The sequence below is a fragment of the Oreochromis aureus genome, linkage group 9, assembly GCF_013358895.1.
Source record: "Oreochromis aureus strain Israel breed Guangdong linkage group 9, ZZ_aureus, whole genome shotgun sequence".
Lineage (NCBI taxonomy): Eukaryota > Metazoa > Chordata > Actinopteri > Cichliformes > Cichlidae > Oreochromis > Oreochromis aureus.
The window spans coordinates 32,258,874-32,278,638 of record NC_052950.1 but is presented as its reverse complement, the minus strand read 5'-3'; the positions used below and the strand labels follow the sequence as shown (position 1 = coordinate 32,278,638).

Below are 19,765 nucleotides of genomic sequence, written 5' to 3'. Positions count from 1 at the left end.
ATTGACCCAGACATCTAATCAGCCAATGACGTGACAGTAACTCTGACATGGCAACCTGCTGAAGTTCAAGCTGAGCATCAAAATGAGAAAAAAAGGGATTTAAGTGGCTTTAAATGTGACATGAATGTGAATGTGAAGGTGATTGTCCGCAGAAGAGCATCAGTGAATGCACAAAACATCAAAGCTTGAAGCAGATGGGCTACAGGAGAAGAGAACCAGATCAGCTGCCACTCTGCTCAGCTCTGCTCAACAGAGCATTCACATCAATAGGAAAAATATGGCTGGTCTGAGAAGTCTCAATTTCTGATGCAACATTCGGAAATGGCATAAAAGTACAGATCAATCCTGCTCCACGATGACCACATCTCTATGCATGGGATGTGTTGGAGCAGGAGATTTGCATCATGGATCTGCAGCCAACTAATTTGCAGCAACAGTGGGAAGCTATCGTGTCAATAGCTTCACACAATTGGACCAAAACCTCCGAAGAATGTTTCCAACACTTGCATGAATCTGTGCCACGAATTACGTTAAGTTCTGAAAAAAAGGGGGTCTGGTATTAAGCAAAGTGCAACTAATGAGAGTGTATCATGTGTGACAGATAAAACTTTGCATTTCCAGCTAAAACTCACAAAATGGAAATTTTTGCAGCTCCAATTGGTAAAAAGTTCTAGATTCCTTCTGTAATCTTTGTTTCTCTGCCCTATTTCCACTCTTCTGACTCTCCTTCTAGGGAGTAAACTGTAAGGCGGAACAGGTTGTCCAGGTCACCATGAACTTTATCTGGAGTGCAGGAACAGCTACAGGGGAAACAGATTTATATCTGTGTGTTTGGTGTTTCAGGGTCACTGTGACGGCTCTCTGCTCGATGGACTTCAGCAGCTTCCCTTTGGACACACAAAACTGCTCGCTGGAGTTGGAGAGCTGTAAGACACATTCAGTATATACACACAATAATAAAAACTTCATGTTCTTAGATCATAAAGTAACACATGATGGATAATGTCAGCTGACCTCAGTTCTTGTCTTTCCTCTGTTTTCTCTCTCCCTCTCACTGTAGACGCGTATAACGAGAATGACCTGATGCTTTACTGGAAGAATGGCAACGACTCTCTGAGGACGGATGAGATCGTATTGTCACAGTTCTTCATTGAGCATTTCCAAGCCTCCAGTGGCCTGGCTTTCTACAGCAGCACCGGTGTGTTTTCGTGAACCTGTATCATCTGCGTGGACTCACTTTTAGAGACAAAACACAAGTCATAGTACAGATCATTATGATTTAAAGCAGGGGTCTCAAACTCCTCGAGGACCGGTGTCCTGAAACTTTTCCATGTGTCCCTGTTGCAACACATCTGAATACAATTAGTAGGTCATTAGCAAGATTGTGTCATTGCATCATAAAATAATGGAAGTGGGAGCAGAATCATATTTAGTATTCACAAATATATGCCTCTCTTCTTTTAGATATCTGGCAGTTTTTCCCTGGTTTGGGCTTCTTGGTTCAGTGACAGTTTTTCCATACTTGACTGCCTTTAGAGGCCTTTGGGATGAACAGAAACTCCAACCTTATCATCAAGTGTCACAGTTTGCTGAAAAGACTGAAATCAAAATGGAAAGGCTCATGACTCATGTCAGTGTTTCTGTCTCTCTTTGTCAGGCTGGTACAACCGTCTCTTCATAACCTTCATCCTGCGGAGGCACATCTTCTTCTTCATGCTGCAGACGTACTTCCCCACCATGCTGATGGTCGTCCTCTCCTGGGTCTCCTTCTGGATCGACAGACGGGCCGTTCCTGCAAGAGTGTCTCTGGGTAACATTGATTAATCAAATCTTAAGTACAACCACCAAAAATCCCAGTCTTTCTGCTCTCCCCTAGCTCCGGGACATACCACAACAGTTAAAGAGGCACACTACACCTGTAAATAGTGCCGATTTGTTCTGTTCCTTCATTAGGGTGAAGCCTAATGACTCCAGTGATGCTTTAACATTTTATTTCACACCATCATTGATGGATTTTATCCTACACTCCACATTTTATATGAATCTAAAACCGATTCCATCAATATCAATTTGACACTGTTGATGGATATTTTTGATATTTATTTTTATTTTTCATCACATCTTATACAGAGTGTGTAAGACAGTTAAATTAAAATCCACAACCTATATAAACCACAGAAGAACAGGCTCAGGCTGAAGCAAGTGTATTTAGTTTGTTTTGTTTTGAGTCAAAGTTACAATATTAACAGGTGGAGTGCTAAATTGATGCTAGCGAGCTCCATCTATAAACTGTGTGAGTGAGATAGCTGTTAATTAGTGCTAACAGACCAATGAAAAAAAACTAGGATTTCACATACTCAGACTGAAGAACAAACGTCATGGATGCTCTGTACCTCACAGCAAGATTTTTTTAAATAATTGTATTAAATTCTCCAGCAGGCTTGACGAACACAATCACAGTCCACAGGTTCATTTCATTGACTCCAGCTGGGGGAGCCGAGGCCCAGCAGACAGTTACCACCTTACACCTCTGTGTGTCAGCACACCTGCTCCTCAAAGTTATAACAGTAAATGGATGAGTTCCAAAGAAATGTCACCCTCTGAACAGTTGCTGTAATCATGTGTATCTCTGCTGTAAAGGTTTTAACATGGGAGTCTGTGGAGGAGGATTCATTTTGAAGCCAGCCTCAATGCAAATTTGAAGAACTGCCGTTTTTGGTTCTTGGTATCTACACTCATGTCCAAAAACAAAACAAGAATGGCCATTCTTCACCAAACATCACATGTTATTTGAAAGAATTTGAATGTCATGTGTGTAGTGAGTGTGTTTTCTCGCCCCCTGCAGGTATAACCACAGTGCTCACCATGTCCACCATCATCACAGGAGTGTCCGCCTCGATGCCTCAGGTAACAGCTGTGTTTGTGAGGGTTCAGGAGGCCTATGTGGGCTCAGGGTGACCAAAACGGATGATCAGAAAGGAATTTAACAGCTTATCAATGCCAAAGTAAAATTTCTTTAAAACTTTTTGCATTTGCATTATTTTTATTTACCTTGTGTGGAGCGTAATAGCCCAAAAGATCCTTCTTTGACTTAAACTGTACAAACTTAATCATGGAAGAAAAGTGCAAAGGTCAAGATAACATTTGGGGACTGAAAGTTTCATCATTTTCATCATTTATTTGCCATTTGCTATTTGCCATAAAGCCATTTCCCAAATATATGATGAAAGCAACAAAATGTGTTATAAATTAATATACAATATATATATATATATATTTTACAGTTTAACTTTAACATTAATAATATTGAAATTTTGCTAAATGAGGAGCTGGGAGAGCAAATATTTTGTAACTAAATTAGGAGGATATATGCACATAAGTTTTTAGGTGTTTTATGTCTATTGAAACACCATTTAAAAATAGCAACAAATGAAAGTAGTTAATTATTTTTTTTTAAATGTGAAAATGTGCGATGCTTTCCAGGTGTCGTACGTGAAAGCGGTGGACATCTACCTGTGGACCAGCTTCCTGTTTGTCTTCCTGTCTGTGATTGAATATGCAGCTGTGAACTACTGCACCACTCTGGAGGAGATGAGGAAGATGAAGAGGGGGAAGGTCAGCACAGGGGGATAAGGGGATTATTACTGTGAAAGAGAGATGGAAAACAAACAGGAGCATATTTTGCTTAATGTCTCACTCTAGTGGCCAATCAGGGCTATTACATGTGCTGCACAGAACCCAGCTGCATCTTGGAGCTCAAACATTTACTCAAACTTGACATTTTCGTGCAAAGCATGCAAGCCTTTTTGGAGCCAGAGTATATAAATCAATTAAATTAAATTAAATTTTATTTATACAGCGCCAAATCACAGCAACAGCCACCTCAGTGTGCTTTATATTGTAAGTTAGACCCTACAATAATCAGTGTTGGGACTAACGCGTTATTAAGTAACGCGTTACAGTAACTACGTTATTATTGTGGTAACGAGCACGGTAACTAGATATTATGCCAAAACCAGGAACGCGTTACTCGTTACTGGGATTTAGATAGGCTCGTTACTCGTTACTTGTGGTGGTGGCATCGCGAGCTTCCACAGATTCAGTAACATTAGCAAGTGGTGGAGGCCAGCAGGTGGATGAAGGAAAAGGGAGGCAAGAGGAGAGACCCGAAGCGGCCGCCGGTCCGCGTGTCAGGTGAACTGAACTTCAGGTAAGAAGTTATGACCTGCAGTCTATCAGTCAGATATAAACCAAGCTTAGGTGGAGTTTATTTTCGGTATGCTGACATTTTCGTACTGCGTGCTAGCTAGCATGACGGAGTTTCTACTGTATACAGCTGGGTGGGTGCTATGTTACTGATGCTGAACTTTATTTGGTTCATACGGTTAATTATTAGAGTTGCCAACCGTCCCGTAAAAAACAGAATCGTCTGGTATTCAGAGAAAATATTACGCGTTTCGTACTGAGGTGAAAAGGAACACAGTTTGTCCCGGACTTCAGCTACAATGAAAAAGACACAAAGCTGAAGCTGCACAGCTGCCTCTTCTTCTCTCATTCTCTCCTGTTTCTACTTCAATCACGAAACTGATCAATGATCAGCTGATCGGCTTTTCTCTCTTGTTTATTTATCGCCCACTTTGCGCCAGAAAGAGGAAACCAGCGGATGTCGCGTTAAACAACAGCAGCACGTTTAAGCTTGATCAGCTGTTGTTAGAATTTATTTAATATTAATTTCTAGTATCAGCTGATGTTTGCTGGAGCCACAGCTGTAAAGCTGCTGGTCATGATATCGGTTTGGTTATCTGGTGAGAGGGAAACATGCAGATGAAACCAGGAGATGTCCTTACTGAATCATCAGAGCTGAACAGATGATGGAGAAACAGGTTTACCTTTTAGGTGACATGAATGAGTTGAAGGGAAGTTATGAACTGTTTCTGAGAGACAAATAACACCAGGATCCTTTTCTACATAGCTGACAGCTGGTGACTGTGCAGGGGCGGGTCTAGCAAAGTGTTGCCAGGGGGCCAGGTAGGGCATTAACAGAGAAAGGGGGGCACAAAGAAATACTTTTCTTTATTATTCTCATTTAAAATGTCTCGCTTTTAAAAAAAAATAATTATCTGAGTCTTACAACAAACAATTGATAGATTGATACATATATACCATCAGAACAGTGTACATCACTGTCACAACAGTGTTTATTTTCATTCAAAGGCTTTATGATTTTTCCTATAATGGTGGGCCGGTCTCTAGTCAAAATGCCCGAGACGATTGTTTTGTCCCAGTCCAGCTCTGTATGCAGCTCATCTGCAGTCTGGTGTTACCTACATCTTCCTATTCAGAAGGCAGAATTTCCAAGTTCTGAGTACAATCAAAAGCACCACGACTGCAGTTTTTGTGTTGGATGTAAAAAGCAGGCTAGAATCATGGCGGCGGTCAACGACGGTCCAGGCGTGGGATTTCTCTCGGAAATGTGCACATTATTTTTCCTTTCTATTGGTAGGTGGCACAGTGCACTTGTGGCAAGTAAGCAAGCTAGAAGACTGGCAATCTTGCTGGGTATCCAGTTACGGAAGCAGCATTAACAAGAGAATTCTGAGTAAAACCAAAGTTACTTTCCCTAGTAACTAGTTACTTTGAAAGTAACGAGTAACTTGAAGTAACTGAGTTACTTTTTTTAGAGAAGTAACTAGTAATGTAACTAAGTTACTAATTTAAAGTAACTTACCCAACACTGACAATAATACATACAGAGAAAAACCCAACAATCATACGACCCCCTATTAGCAAGCACTTTGGCGACAGTGGGAAGGAAAAAACTTCCTTTTAACAGGAAGTAACCATCGGCTGCAAGGTGTTATTGTCTTCATGAGGGTTTGAACTGTTGAAGGAAGAGAAAAAGCGAAGATTCGTCCTGGTGAAACACTGCCACCTTGTGGCGAGAGCAAACATTACATTTTGCTGAGGAGTTTTACAGAAATATCTTTAAAAAGTCAAAAGCAGTTAAAAAGAAACTGCAGTCAGGTGAACATTTCCTGTCCTTTCAAAACATCCACAAGTTTTAAACTGCTTTGTGTTATTATTAGCTTTTCCTTTCTTTTGAATTTGTCTTCGTTCCAGTCACTAGTTTGTTTGATTTTTTTTTGTTACTTCCAGTTCTAAAGTCTAGTTTGTATCTTAATTTTTAGACAGTAATTTTTTTTCCCACTTGGCTTTGAGTTTACTCCTAGTAAACTATGATAACTGCAACACTGTTTAGAGAAAGTGTTCAAATTTTATTTAATCGATTAGTACTATAAAAGTATATACATTATAAAAGTATTTCCAAAATCTCCCACATGTCAACTGGGAATTTGGATTTCTGTGTAAATAAAATTTTAAACAAAGTCCATTAAGAAGTCGTCCCCCCCCCCCCTTTATTTTTGAAGGATCATCTGAATCAAATGTCAGAGTCCTCTGAGACAAAAAAAACTGCACATGTTTAGTCACCAGACAAATGATGTAAAGAAATGCTTAAAAAGTTTGTCTTTGACACAAAATGGAATTTTTAAGAGATTTTTCTCCTTGAAGTTATAATTCCAGCATCATCTTTGCTCTTGAAGATTAATCCTCAGAATGTAATTCAGGATTTTTTGAATGCCGGTTCTCTGTCGGTGAAATCTCTCCCTGCTTGTTTTCTTTGCCTTTAAAGATCCCGTCCACCTTCAACGCCAGTCAAGCAATGGCCTTTGACGGGTGTTTCCACGACAACGATATTGAGCTGACTACATTCCCCCGTCTGGCACCCACCTTGACCTCCGACCCTCTGACATCGCCAACCCAAAGCTCAGACATGCGCCCCACGGAAGGGACTCGGCTTCGCCGGCAGCGGTCCGTACGTGAAAACGTGGACCTGCTGGTCAACAACAGCTACATGATCGACTCGTACTCCAGACTGGCCTTCCCTCTGTCCTACCTGCTCTTCAACACCATCTACTGGAGCATGTACTCCTGATCCAGCACTCTACAAATTGAGTCTGAGTGCTACAGAGGAGATTCCTCATCTGGACAAAGGTCCGCAGAGACTTCACTGAAATGGCTCTCAGTTAGAGAGGCCTCAGCTACATCCAGCTGATGTTCTTTGCCGAAGAGCTGAGATAAAAACCCTCGAGGACTCTCAGCCTGAGTACGAACTCTGTAATTATGCATTTATCTCATCAGAGGGGCTTCAAATCCTGAGAGTCAGACTTTTTCTGTTTGGATGACCTGTACATGTGTCTTTGCTTTTTGTGCGTCATCATAGCCTCAAGCTCAAAGTTCATATCAATATGTGCTATTGATATATGATATCTTTGTCAATTTCTCTAGCTACAAGATATTAAATTAGACATAAACAGTGTGAATATGTGCTTTTTAAAATATCAGAACATCTGCACATGTTTAAACACTGTGACTGGAGCAAAGCAAACACTGTAAGTGTAATTTGGTGTGTTTCTTGATGAATTTGTATCTTGTTTGCAGTGTTGGAGTGTACGCGCAGAAATATTTCGCTGGATTCATGTGGGCTTTTCAACATTTCTCATCATAATAGTTAAAAATTATGTAATTTCATAATCTTTTTTTTATTTGAGCAAAAAAAATGTGGCTCATTACGTATTTGCATTAACAAGAAAATATTGTTAGGTACAACAGGTGGTGGTTGGATTAAAAAAAGCAGTATAGTGTAAAGGCTTAAAAGTTGTATTTTGTTAACTTGCCGTAAACATTAAAACAGCGGTTTTATGTAAAGTTGTCAAAGGATCCATTCACCGGTTCTGCAACAGCTGGAAATATGTTTGTACTTGAAAGAAAATATGAATTATACTAACAATGAGTGTTTGAGCCTGCAGTACATCTTATTCCTTAGGGGTCACCTCAGCAAATCATCTGTCTCATACAAGCATGAGTTATTCATGAGATTCCAAGCTGATGAAAATGGAAAGCCGGTAAATTTCACACTTTAGTAAGCATTTGGTGACATGATCAGAATCAGAATCATGTTTATTTGCCATGTGCGCAGACACATACAAGGAATTTGGTTCTGGTAGATGGTGACTCTCAAGCACAGCAATGGAAATCACAACAGTATGTAAACAACACAATACACACACACACACACACGCACGTGTGTATATATACATGTACACAAACATACACAAAGCTGTGTAAACCAACCATAAATAACCAATCTAGTACCGCGGCGCCATCTTGTATGAGGAGATGATATTATGCTCTATAGCTGTATTAATCTAAGGCAGCCATAAACTGGTCACAGCCCATTTTGAAATCTGAAAAATGTCTACAGCCCACCTGACCCCGTGACCTCTGCTGCGACATCAAAAAAGTGTAAATAGAAAAACAACAAAGCAAATGTTTAATTTACATCAATATTTTCTAAATGATACATTTACTTCTGTAAAATAATGAACCATACAAAACTGTTATTTTTCCAGTAAGAATATGTTTTAAAAATCACATGCCCTTCTTAAATTTACAGATTATTGTTATATAAACACTGAAAATTGTCATGTAAAAGTCAACACATACAACTGAAACTGCAACAAAATAATGTTAAAATTACAATTTTGTCAGTTTTTTTTAAATAGGTTATGTATATAAGATCTGTCAAAACAAAATGAAAAAAAAAACAAATAAAAGAGATTTTAAAAAAAGAAAAAGAGATAAAATGGAAAAATAAAGACTTAACAGAACTACTAAAATTTCGAATTTTAACCTAACCCAAAATTATTAAAATAATAACTCTAAATATCAACTTAGCTTTGCCTTTCAATTTTTTTAAAACTTTATTTCTGTTTTTTTTTTTACTTTTTTTTTTACAGTTTAAATATATATTTTATCCTTTTTTATACTGAAACATGACAACATACTATTATGAATATATAATTATTAAAATTACATATATTTATATTCAGACGGATATTTAACAGTGGTTACTTTTCACAATTCCATAAACATTTGGTGAGAGTATTAGAAACATTTTTATTTTTTCTACAGGAGTTAATGTGAGTTTATTGACGTGAATAAAAGATTTTTTTCATTATATAAGCGCGGTTTCCATGGCAGCCGCAGAGTTCACAGGGGCAAAATAACGTAAACCCGCGGAAGAAAATCCAGCGAGAGCAGAGCAGAGAGGTAACAGGTGAGTTTCTGTCTCACAATGAAAACACCTCAGAGAGGGTGAGCTTGGTACAAGCTAAGCTCCAGCAGTGTGACATTAACAGAGCTTAAATATATATTTGATCGTGTTTTATATCGAAATATGACTACATAGTATTATGAATCTGAATTATTATAATTTATTTATTTATATTGGATGGATATTTAACAGTGGCTACATTTCACAATTGCATAAACATTTGATGAGATTATTAAAAACATGTTTTATTTTATGTTATATTGCTCCAGCAGTATGACATTAACAGGGGTTAGCGATGGCCGTTAGCACCTTAAACGTTAAAGTTAGATTCACGGACGTTAACAGTGGTTGACCGTTGTTAAAGTCCACGGTTCGCGTTAAACGGATGAGGCTCTGGTCCTGGTTGACTTGACTTCCACCTGCAGAGGTGTGTGTCTTTAAAGGCCAGTGTAGTCAGTTTCACTCCGCCCATCGAGGCTGATCGAGGCCGGAGCGCAGAAACGTAACGCCAACGGAAAACACGCCCAACCCAGAGACTTTTAGCTCTTATTTAGTTCAAGGTTTACCGCTGAGGTGTGTTCAGAGTCCTGCTTTTTATTAACTTGTTTTTCTAAAGTGTTAAAAACTCGTCTTAATTCAGCCAGAGCCCTTTTCCCTGAACCGTTTATGAGTTTGGGGATTTTTCTTTTATTGAGGCAGTGAGTATTAAACATGTGTGAGTATTAAACGTGTGGGGATGTTGATGAAATGATGAGCACCGTGCACAAAAACGCGTATCTTCTTTAAATGTGGGGATTTGATCTACTTTTTATGGCCTTCTTCATTTGACACCGTTTAGGCAGATGTTGTTTGGGCCATCATGTTGTTTTCTAATCATACTGTGATATGCATGTATTGTCTAGTGGTCTGTCTGTTTTTGTTAGTATGAGCTTAAGGGTTGGGTTTACATGGGACAGGATGGTTTTAATTAGTGATTGTTTATGTATCTTCCCAAAATTGCAGATCTTGATTCATTTCTTTTTACAAAAGAAATGTCTGGAAATTTCAGGGGTTTTTTATTCGAAAGTTCAGAAATTGCCTCAGAATTTAGTGTGTGGAGAGAAAATAAGTGTAAAGGTGGATGAATTGGCCTTAAAAAATCTAGAAAATTATTTGATATATAAAGCCAAAATTTCACTGCAATCATTTTATACATGACCAAATTTTAAACTACAAACTTTTCAGGGAAATCAGAGGTGGCTGAGCAGAAAATGTTGTGAAAATTTGATGTTTTGAGTTGTAATGACCCTCCTCAGATCAAATGTATTTATACAGCACCAACTGAGCAGTCACCATGAGGTGCAACAACAATATTCATCACTTTTCACTTTGGCGGGGAGGAAGAACTCCCTTTTAACTCAGGGAGTAGCAGTGGCCTCCCATGACAAAGTGGGGGTTGTGGGGAAGTGAAAAAGAAAAGGGGAGCATAGGGAGGCAGGAGAACACACAGAATGGGGGAGAAAGGACAAAACTTTAATGAAGAAAACTCAGAACCACTGAGGGATTTCATTTTCAAGGCATGTAGATAATTTTTTTTCTCTACATAATTAGCAATAATTACAGTAGAAGAAGGAGACAGACTTACCCATTTTTAAAGGTTTTCATTGTAAAAGTTAATTAATTCATTCAGAGATCAGTGGTTCAGTTGTGGACAACCACACACTGACTGGATCTAATGACAGTGACTGGTGTCTGATTGGTGTCATGATTAGTTGGGACAAAAGCAGTAATCTCACCAAAGTGAATGAGAAAGGTGTCACACATATATTCAAACACACACACAAAGTAGTGCCTGTGTGCAATTTCTGTGATTGAGACCGTTTCCCAAAGTGCTGACGTGCACATCGTCACCACCTGTGACTCATCCGGCACTCCAAATGAACTTAGTTATCAAGATAACAGCAACAAAGTGGACCACACCTTGGCTGCTGTAGACCCCAATCAGATCGATGTTTACTCTTCAACTCCATGTTACAAGATTCACTTCCTGGGTCATGAACCTGCTGCTGCTCCTGAGGAGGTAAAGAAGGAAGGAAACTGCAAGGGCTGGGCTCAGGGGGCGTCTGAGGCCGAGCCTGGGCAGGGTGAGAGCAGGAAGTGTATCGACACAGAGCAAATCCCAGAATCTGTCTCAGAGCTCCAACCCTCTATGGCTCTGCTGGGAGCTTATCCCTACAGCACAGCGATGCCTCAGGGGACCTGCATGTGGGACTGGCACACAGATTGCATTCAGTCTGTAAGTGTTCACTCAGTATGCCGACTGACTGGGCTGAGCGATAACATTCACATGCTAACTGCTTAAAGAAAACCCTGTAAGAACAGGATTTGGTTGATGTGTTGTGGTTTCATTCATATACAGGCAAAAATTGAGCTACCTACAACTGGAAGCAACCATTGTGCGTTAAGAAGTTACATGTTACTGTTCATACAAGTGTCCTTGATGCATAAGCACAGTCTGACTGACCAGTGAGGTACATAAACTTCCTGTTAATGCTTTGATATCACAGGATCACAATTAGTGGAAACATTTAAACACAGAGTAGATACAGGTTAACATTTGAGCTACATTTCTGATTGGCTCCATAGATGTTGTTGATCTTTGTTACACCTCTGAACCTACACAAACATTATTCTCTGCCATCTTCTCTGTGGTTCATATAAAAAGGAAGGTGTTGTGCTTGTAGGTTTTAATACACTCATGAATGTATGTATTTTTATTATAGGAACCTGCCACCGCTCCAGGCCTCAACCCTAATCCTGAAATATGGACCACAACAATTTTTACCTGAGCTACCCTGACCCCACCTACCAGCAGGTTCAGCAGCCATGGCTGGTCCATGAAAATCTGACCCTTCAGGAAGGTAGGCTAGATCTGCTTTTTCCCACACACAGGCATTTTATTGGCTGCTGGATATTGTGGGGTTATTGTTTATTATTTGGTTATTTGTGTATTTTTTAAGGATATGTACCAGTGTTTCAGCAGGAGAACATGGTCCTGGGTGATCCTAACGCACTGGAATATCAGACACTGAGAGCCGACGCTCACATATTTAACGGAGGGTCCTGTGACCCACCTGTGACAGGTACAAAGCTGAACTGGGTTTCTGTTTGAGGTCCTTCCAGCTGTGTTTGTAAAATCCAGTATTTCTCACACACGTTGGCTTTACTTGGTCTGTGAGCTACGCTGAGGCAGCATGTGTTTAAAAAAAACAAACAATTTGATTCATCAGCTCCCTTTATTTTGAAATTTCTTCATTTCCTGACCAATTGGCTCATTGGGCGTATTACTGTTGTGGTGGAATCATTTAGCTACTCCTCCAGGGGGGATCTTCTATGGTCAGGCAGACCCCCAACAACTGGAAACAGTAGTCCTCGTTCTGCTCTTGAGATTATCACCACCTGCGGGTGGAGAACTAGATCGTGTGCTGCTATGCTGAACTAATGGAGGCACAGTCACAGCATGAGAGACTCACTGGAGTTGGAGTTTAGTTTTGTCACACAGTATGTACATCAAATACAAAAACAGGAGTTAATCATCTAAACTAAGATCAACAAAATCATCTAAATTTATTGTTCCTTTAAAAGCGTCCTTTTGCGACACACAGGCACACAGATCAAGGATGTCTTTCTTATAACTGAGGGACAGTTTGTTTTATAGTCATCACTGATTTTAAAATCATCAAACAAAAACACACTATGATTTAGAAGTCTAGAATAAAACAAATAAATATACAGTGACTTATTTAAAGGTTAAACAACTGAACCAAACAATTCCTGCTGCCAGTTGCTTTTACCAGCAACTGTCATTTGAATCTAAGTCTGTGGGAAACATTGAAATTAATCTTAACAAAATCTCTAATATAAAAGCTACAAATGGGACTGATGGCTTCATGACTTCTGTGATTTCAGATGAGATCAGACAAGAGCTGAGGACTGTTTTGGAGTCCTACCTGAACAGGTATTAGCTTTGCACACATACCCCCTATTTTATAGACCCACTACTTGCAGTTGGTACAAACTAAAAAAAAACACATGGTTTAGTATTTTTGCTGTGGTTGTAGTTTGGTTTGACCCATTTATTGGTGTATGTATATATAAACATCAATACAAATGAATGGGACATTTGCGTTTCTTTAATCTGACAATATATGCACTGTGATCTTTGGGGACCCCTCCATCGCCAGCATGTATCAGTGTTCTCAGCAGTTCTTCCGTCCCTCCTCAGAGAGCACCTCAGCAATGACCTGTATCTCAAGTCTCAGATGGACAGCAACCAGTATGTTTCCATCTCTGCTCTGGCCTGCCTCGACCAGATCAAGAATCTCACCACAGACGTGGACCTCATCTCCGATATTCTCAGATGTCAGTGTTTGTTTCTGTGGGTATAGGTGGAGGCAGAGTAACTCCAGAGGTTGTGTCAGTTTTGAGTTATAATATTTAATGTACATGTGTGGACTGATTATTTCCTTTGCTACAAAACCACGGGATCGTGATAGGGATTAGTGAAGAGGAATGTTTTGTTCGGGTATTCTTACGATGCACACATTTGAAGGAACTGTTCTAGTAGATTCAATGTAGAGATGAGAGTGATGAACGTGGTTTATTGTTATCCTGAAACACCCTCTGCTGTTGTTGTCCGCTAGCCATGCCGCTGGTCCAGTTTTCCCCATGTGGACAGAAAGTTCGTCCCAGCCCTAGCCGGTGCGTTTTAATCCTGAGGGAGATTCCTAACACCACACCTCAAGAGGTGAGACTCCACAAAATACCCCAACGCAACCAAAACCCTCCTGGACAGGTGTTGTTCTTACGTGTAGGTGCATGTGTGGGGATAGATATATGTCTTTATTTAAGGGAGTTTTAAAGGTAAATTGTGTATGTTGGCAGCGTGTTTTATATTGCTGTTGCTGTGCAGGAGGTGGAAGCTCTCTTTGAAGGAGAGAACCTGCCCAAGTTCAAGAGCTGCGAGTTTGTGAGCAACGATAACTGGTTCATCACCTTCAAATCAGAAGCCGATGCACAGCAGGTAGAAAAGGGCCTGTTCATGATGACTAAAGTACGCCAGGAGAGAAATAAAATAGTTGCTTCTTTTTTGGGGCACATTTAGCCACCAAAGCTAAAGCCATTTAGGTCTGTTCTACTGAAAGAAGACAGACATGTATTCAGTCAATATCTACAAATCTGAGTACCTTTAAGCAAAGAAAGCTAGATGGACAAGTAGTGCTACAAGCTAGCTGAAAAATGTCTGTAATTGATTTTAGGGTGAGCAGTCCTGTTAAAAAGTGCTCCTGTTAGCTTCCTTTGTTGGGAGATTTGATAATACAATAACTGAAATAATCTGAGTCCATGTTTTCAGACCTACGAGTACCTCAGAGAACAGGTTCGGGTGTTTAAGGGAAAGCCCATCATGGTGAGGATGAAGGCCGAAACAACAGCAGCCATTGCTTTGGCTCCAAACCAAAGCTACCGACCCCCCCAGCCAGAACAGTGCAACAACTATTATGGTTTCTACCCCTCCGCTACCACCTACCAGCAGTCCTGCCCGACCCACGCGTCCACACAACAGCTAAACGAATTCCTCGGTGAGGTGTGGACTTTGGCTGCATCTGGATATCAAGACTGGGCCGAAGTGAGTTTGTTAAAGATGAATTATGTGACATGAGTTTGTACCTGGAAAAGTTAATTATGGCACTTAATTTTATATCAGTGTTAAACAGATTAGTAATTTTTTTTTTCCTGTGATTTGTGGATGACGTTGGTGTTAATGTGTCGTTTAATGTGTGTGAGGAGCTCTTTGGCTCCTTCTCTGATTAAGCTGTTGTTGTTTTCATCATCAGCCTCCTCTACTGATGAACCACTTCATGGATGGCTTCACAGCAGCTTCCGCTTTCAAACCGTGCCACCCACACAGCCAAAGGTAGCTCCTTTTTATTCTCTTATGGCATCACACTTTATGATGTCCATCAGTGTGAAGACTGATTGTTTGTTTCTTCAGGACAGGCTCGAGTTGGTCAAACTGTGACCGTTGGCAGTCCCAGCAGCCCGCCTCCTCGCACTCATCAGAGCAGCCATCAGATTGTTCCTCTCCTACATGGCCCGGTCGAGGACGGTCACGGGGAAAGGTGCGCCTTCCGAGTAGAGGTGGAAGAAAGGAACCCAACAAGCAGGTCACATCTCCCACTGAGCAGGGAAGGTAACAAAACATCAGTTCAGGTTTCAGATGTCTCTTTTTTATTCTCTATTAATCTCAAGTCCTGCTATGCCCAGTTCATTAGTATAGTTTATGTAGTGAAAATAGGTCATGACATAAGGGCATGTTTTCTTTATACCATTTATACTGTTCATTGAGTTCAGAGTGAGGGTTAAAATTGTAACCTCTTCCTTCTGGTTCATTTCACACAAATATGAAGTCAGATGGAGCGGTAACTCATCGGACAGTTTTGGCACTGTTATCATGGAACCCTGCAGCTAAAAATAAACTGACAACAAGTCATGCTCCACTTTGCTAATGTCTTTACTTTCTTTTCACAATGAGGTTGAGACAACGTACACGAAACGTTATGTTTAACGAGTAGAAAAAACAGCAAACAAATAGATGTGTATTCTCTGTATGTTAATAATAAACCAGGTCATAACCTTTGGAAAATCTACTTTGAAGGGCTTAGAAAACACATGAGAAGCCCAAGAAGTTCTCTCTTTAAGTGCCCCGTCTCTTTCATAACGTCTCTGCCACAATCAGCTCGTTTTGAGCAGGCACAATCGCACACACATTCAGCAAGTGTGTCTTTATAGGTCTCCTCTTTTCAAAACAGTAACTCACTGACTGCCTGTATCAGACATGTTTAGGGAAATTAAAATCCAAATTAAGCCAAGAATTATGCGTATGGCATGAACCTGACCTGGAAGGGTGGAGGTTTGACAACAGTCGCTTCAAAGATAACAAACTGTAAGCAATAAAAATTAGAGCTATGGAATGTAGAGCAGCGAAGACGGGTTACAGCCACAGTAGGCTAAAAAGACTCGATGTAAACGTCATCATCAGGTTCTCAGACCATACACTTGTAGGATGCTTGTTCTTTAATAAAGTTATAAATCAGACGTTCCTCAGAGCTCTGTGTTTCCTGTGTGTCCCTGAAGGAGAGGAAACTTCAACCAGAGGAGGAGAGAGACTGCAAGGTCCTGGGAGCGACCCACTCGAAGCAGTCAGGTAAGTCACCACTGAGCGTTGTGTATGTGCACTTTGTTCACACAGCGTACTGGCCATTTCTGTTTGTGTAGAATTCACAGAGTCAGTCCCCTCCTTGTCAGCCGTCTCCCCATTTTGAGCTCACCCTGTCGAACTTCCCTCTTCTTCCTCCTCCAGCCTCTACCATGGCAAGTCTTCCTCCAGCTAACAGTAACACCAAGGCAACCAGGTCCCTCTGTAGTACACACACACAGAGCACCTGGGGCTCATGGCCGTCAGAGTAACTGAGGCTCTGTTCACTGTAAAACTCCAGTCATACCGACTATATGTGTATAATCTGCTGGACAAAGACACAGTGTTTGTAACTGTAAGGTTGTCTGTTAAAGTCTAATCTGACCTTCTTGTTCTTTAATGTAGCCTTTGGTTTGCACCTTGTCTGTAGTTTGACAGTTATACACCTACCTCCTCAAAGATGTTCTCGATGTTTAGATGTTGTTGTTTGTCTCAACCATGGATCGTCTTCTGTGGTCTATCAGGCTCTTTCATGTCGTTGTGTCGGTCAGTGCATTCATTCTTTATAAGAATGAAGCAGATTGTCTCAATTGTCACATTATGTACTTAAAGTACATGAATATACATGAAGTGATGAATGAACAGTGTTTTGTTTTTTCTTTTTGATTTTTTTAAGTCCTCACAAAGTGAATTAAAAAGCAGCAGCTCCTGCGCCTCAGAGGCAGCGCCTTCACAGGAGCCTCAGCTGGTCTCAGAGCAGTGAGTATCTCTGACACAGCAGCTGGGCGCTCTCAGTCTTCTGTTTTCACATGTAAGGTGTCTATACCGCTCACTTTTACAGTTAATATGATTAACAGTATATGGCTCAGGCTTCTACAGTTATTTCACTTTGGCTCATGAGATATCTAAAAAGTAAAGAAGCAGCGGTTTTCCAGCCGTGCGTGCTGAGATAGTTGTTTGTGTTTGCAGGGCTGTGAATGAAGCCTCAGAGATGACCACTCAAGAGAAACCAGTTCAGCACACACAGGAACCAGTAACTGTGAGACTGCTTTTCAACTTCTTTGTGGTGTTAAAATTCATTTTCTTAGTTGAATTACTATTTCACTTCACAACGTTTATCTATACTACAGTATTTGATCCTTTTTATTTCAATCTGCATCTGCATCTTTCGGGCATGTCTGCTTTAAATGCTGTTCTGCACCTACATCTGTTAGTGCCACCTACCAAACACTTGGGAGGAAACAGGAAGCTGAATTTTTTGATAGCTGGTGTTTGGTAATTCTAAACTGTGCGTAAAAAAGGTAGAAATCACAAAAGGGGTTGATAGCAACAAAAAAGAAAAATACAGCAAATAAACTTTTGTAATGGGAGTTGGTTTTTAAAAAAACAAAATTGGTAATATACATCAAAAGTAGCACAAGTGCAGCACTTTAGAGTCATATGTTGTAAAGGTGTAATAGGGAGTTTGACCCCATCTTTACTCTGTTTGCCCAGGGGTCCAGGAAACTGACCTAAGCCGAGGTCTGCAAGAGAGGCTTATGCAGCAAGTCGGGTCCTACCTTCACAAAACTGGGGTGATGCACCAGAGCCAGCTCAGTGGAAACGCTGTTGAAATGAGATGAAGAAAAGACACTTTTTTTGTTGTTTGGGAGTGTCTAAAAGATAAAATGTTATTGTTGTCTTCATTTGTAAAAATAGGCTGCACATTTACTGTAGAGAATGATCTCTTATAATACACTGAGTAACACATTTAAGCCTTTAAATCAGCTTAATCCAGGTCTGCATGTTTGTTCAGTGCAGAGGTCTTTGACTGGTTGGCAAAACCAACTTTTCAGTTTTTTAGACAGGAAGCTGGTAGAAATCTGCATATTTTGATCTGCTACTTTAATTTCTGTTTTATTTCTTGATTTGTAGTTTAGGTCTGTTTGTAGAGAGTGAGCTTCCATTTTTTGATTTCTTCTTGCTTTCCTGATGGCATCGACAATTATTTTCGTCCTGTTTGTGTGTGTTACATGTTTTCTTAGTTGTACAGGATGTTCCGCCATGATTGTGAACTTATTTTAGTGTTGTTGTTTTATTTCTCCACCCATACTTCTGTGTTATCTGTGACTGCTGTGGACACACATGAAGCTTTTTCCATAAATCACTGCTGATCAGCCGTATTATTTCCATTTTTAGATACCAGAGAGCTGTCAAGGTCCAGTGTGTTTAATGAGAACTGGGGGATCAGATCTGATTTGAGCATATTTCCCTTACTTTAGAAAAGTTTTATTTATTTTAAACAGGAGTGCATTTCAGTGTCACAGGGCCTAATATTTTGGACACAGCTGGGCTTCCGTAAAGAGAAACACCCTTTTGGCTGGGTGGGTACTTACTGTGTGTCTATAAACAAACATTGTTTCAGCACTTGAACTGTATGTGAGAACTTGAATTTGATTGTAATGAAGCTATTGTTCTTTTGTTTGAAATATAAAGTTTTAAATTTAAAATAGTTGTCATGGAGACAGAGTGGGCACGGTTGTGGAAAGTTACTTTGTACAGACTGTACATATTGAACAACTATTAAAGAAGTGCCTTTGAAGTTAAAGTTTTGTTTTTATATGTATTTATTCTGCTCTATCCAATCATCGTCTCCCTGATTAACATTTAAATATAGAGTCAGCACCCTTTACGTTAGTTCCTTCTTTGGACCAGCAGATGGCAGAAGAGTAACACCATAACACTCATTACTCCATTATCTGGCACCACCACTTGTTTACAATGAGGATGATTTGATTCTCAGAAGGCTATAGGCCTAATGAATGAGATGAAGAATACTAATGAAATACATCGTATTCTGCAGACAAATTGATGCTCAGTTATGTGTCACAGGCACATTATGCTCATTCAATCATACTGTGCTTAATTGAAGGGCGCTTGACCTTTAATATTAATGATATTATGCTGCTGAGGCTCAGTTTTCAAACGCAGACATCGAATATAGAACAGCCACATTAAAAGTAATGGCTAATGAGAGAAGGAGAAGAAAAGCTATGTGCTAAACTGGAAATAATCACTACCCAAAATGCAGACAGGGGTTTGATTTAAAAACTTAACAAACATGACTAATAAATCTGCACTTTTAGAATGTAAGCTATGCAGTTTGAATGCAGTTTGATCAGGCAGAGCTTCCTCCCAAACTGAGTCAACAAAAGGAAGATATGACTATTTTTATTTACAGAACATACTCTGAAATCATTTCAGAACTCATTAGACACCTTGTTGAACTTGCTTATTCAAACTTTTGTTTCCCAACAGAAAAATGTTTTAGCAGTCTGTGATGTAGTTTCTAATCATTTAAAATCCATTTATTTAAA

At 39.9% G+C, this 19,765-nt stretch overlaps 2 protein-coding genes across 8 annotated transcripts in view; both read left to right on the top strand.

Moving 5' to 3' along the window:
• The window catches only part of LOC116320878 (gamma-aminobutyric acid receptor subunit rho-3-like), a 36,079-nt gene extending 28,278 nt beyond the window's left edge, over positions 1–7,801 (top strand). Inside the window, exons 6-11 of the mRNA XM_039617157.1 lie at positions 844–926; positions 1,061–1,198; positions 1,658–1,810; positions 2,846–2,907; positions 3,484–3,615; positions 6,692–7,801. Of these exons, the coding sequence (XP_039473091.1) occupies positions 844–926; positions 1,061–1,198; positions 1,658–1,810; positions 2,846–2,907; positions 3,484–3,615; positions 6,692–6,994 (871 nt within the window). The 3' untranslated portion in view covers positions 6,995–7,801. The remainder of the gene's footprint in view (positions 1–843; positions 927–1,060; positions 1,199–1,657; positions 1,811–2,845; positions 2,908–3,483; positions 3,616–6,691) is intronic.
• Positions 7,802–9,040: 1,239 nt separating this feature from the next.
• Positions 9,041–18,656, top strand: LOC116320881 (la-related protein 4B-like). Of its 7 annotated transcripts, none has more exons than XM_031740605.2 (15): positions 9,044–9,178; positions 11,938–12,075; positions 12,175–12,297; positions 13,124–13,172; positions 13,440–13,576; positions 13,858–13,961; positions 14,127–14,237; positions 14,568–14,840; positions 15,049–15,128; positions 15,207–15,404; positions 16,349–16,418; positions 16,490–16,585; positions 17,086–17,168; positions 17,379–17,448; positions 17,904–18,656. In XM_031740605.2, exons 2-15 carry the CDS (start codon positions 11,979–11,981, stop codon positions 17,922–17,924), a joined length of 1,512 nt encoding a protein of 503 aa, XP_031596465.1. In that variant the 5' UTR covers positions 9,044–9,178; positions 11,938–11,978; the 3' UTR covers positions 17,925–18,656. The 7 variants fall into 7 exon arrangements, with proteins under 7 accessions (XP_039473073.1, XP_031596465.1, XP_031596470.1 ...); XM_031740608.2 differs by lacking the exon at positions 9,044–9,178 and adding an exon at positions 9,575–9,748; XM_031740606.2 differs by lacking the exon at positions 9,044–9,178 and adding an exon at positions 9,738–9,873.
• Positions 18,657–19,765: the final 1,109 nt, after the last annotated feature.

Coding starts and splice junctions, on each gene's coding strand:
- LOC116320881 (XM_031740605.2), top strand. CDS start 11,979: ATGGACCACAACAATTTTTACCTGAGCTACCCTGACCCCACCTACCAG. Junction 12,076..12,174: donor AAATCTGACCCTTCAGGAAG/GTAGGCTAGATC, acceptor GTATTTTTTAAG/GATATGTACCAGTGTTTCAG. Junction 16,586..17,085: donor CTCCTCCAGCCTCTACCATG/GCAAGTCTTCCT, acceptor GATTTTTTTAAG/TCCTCACAAAGTGAATTAAA.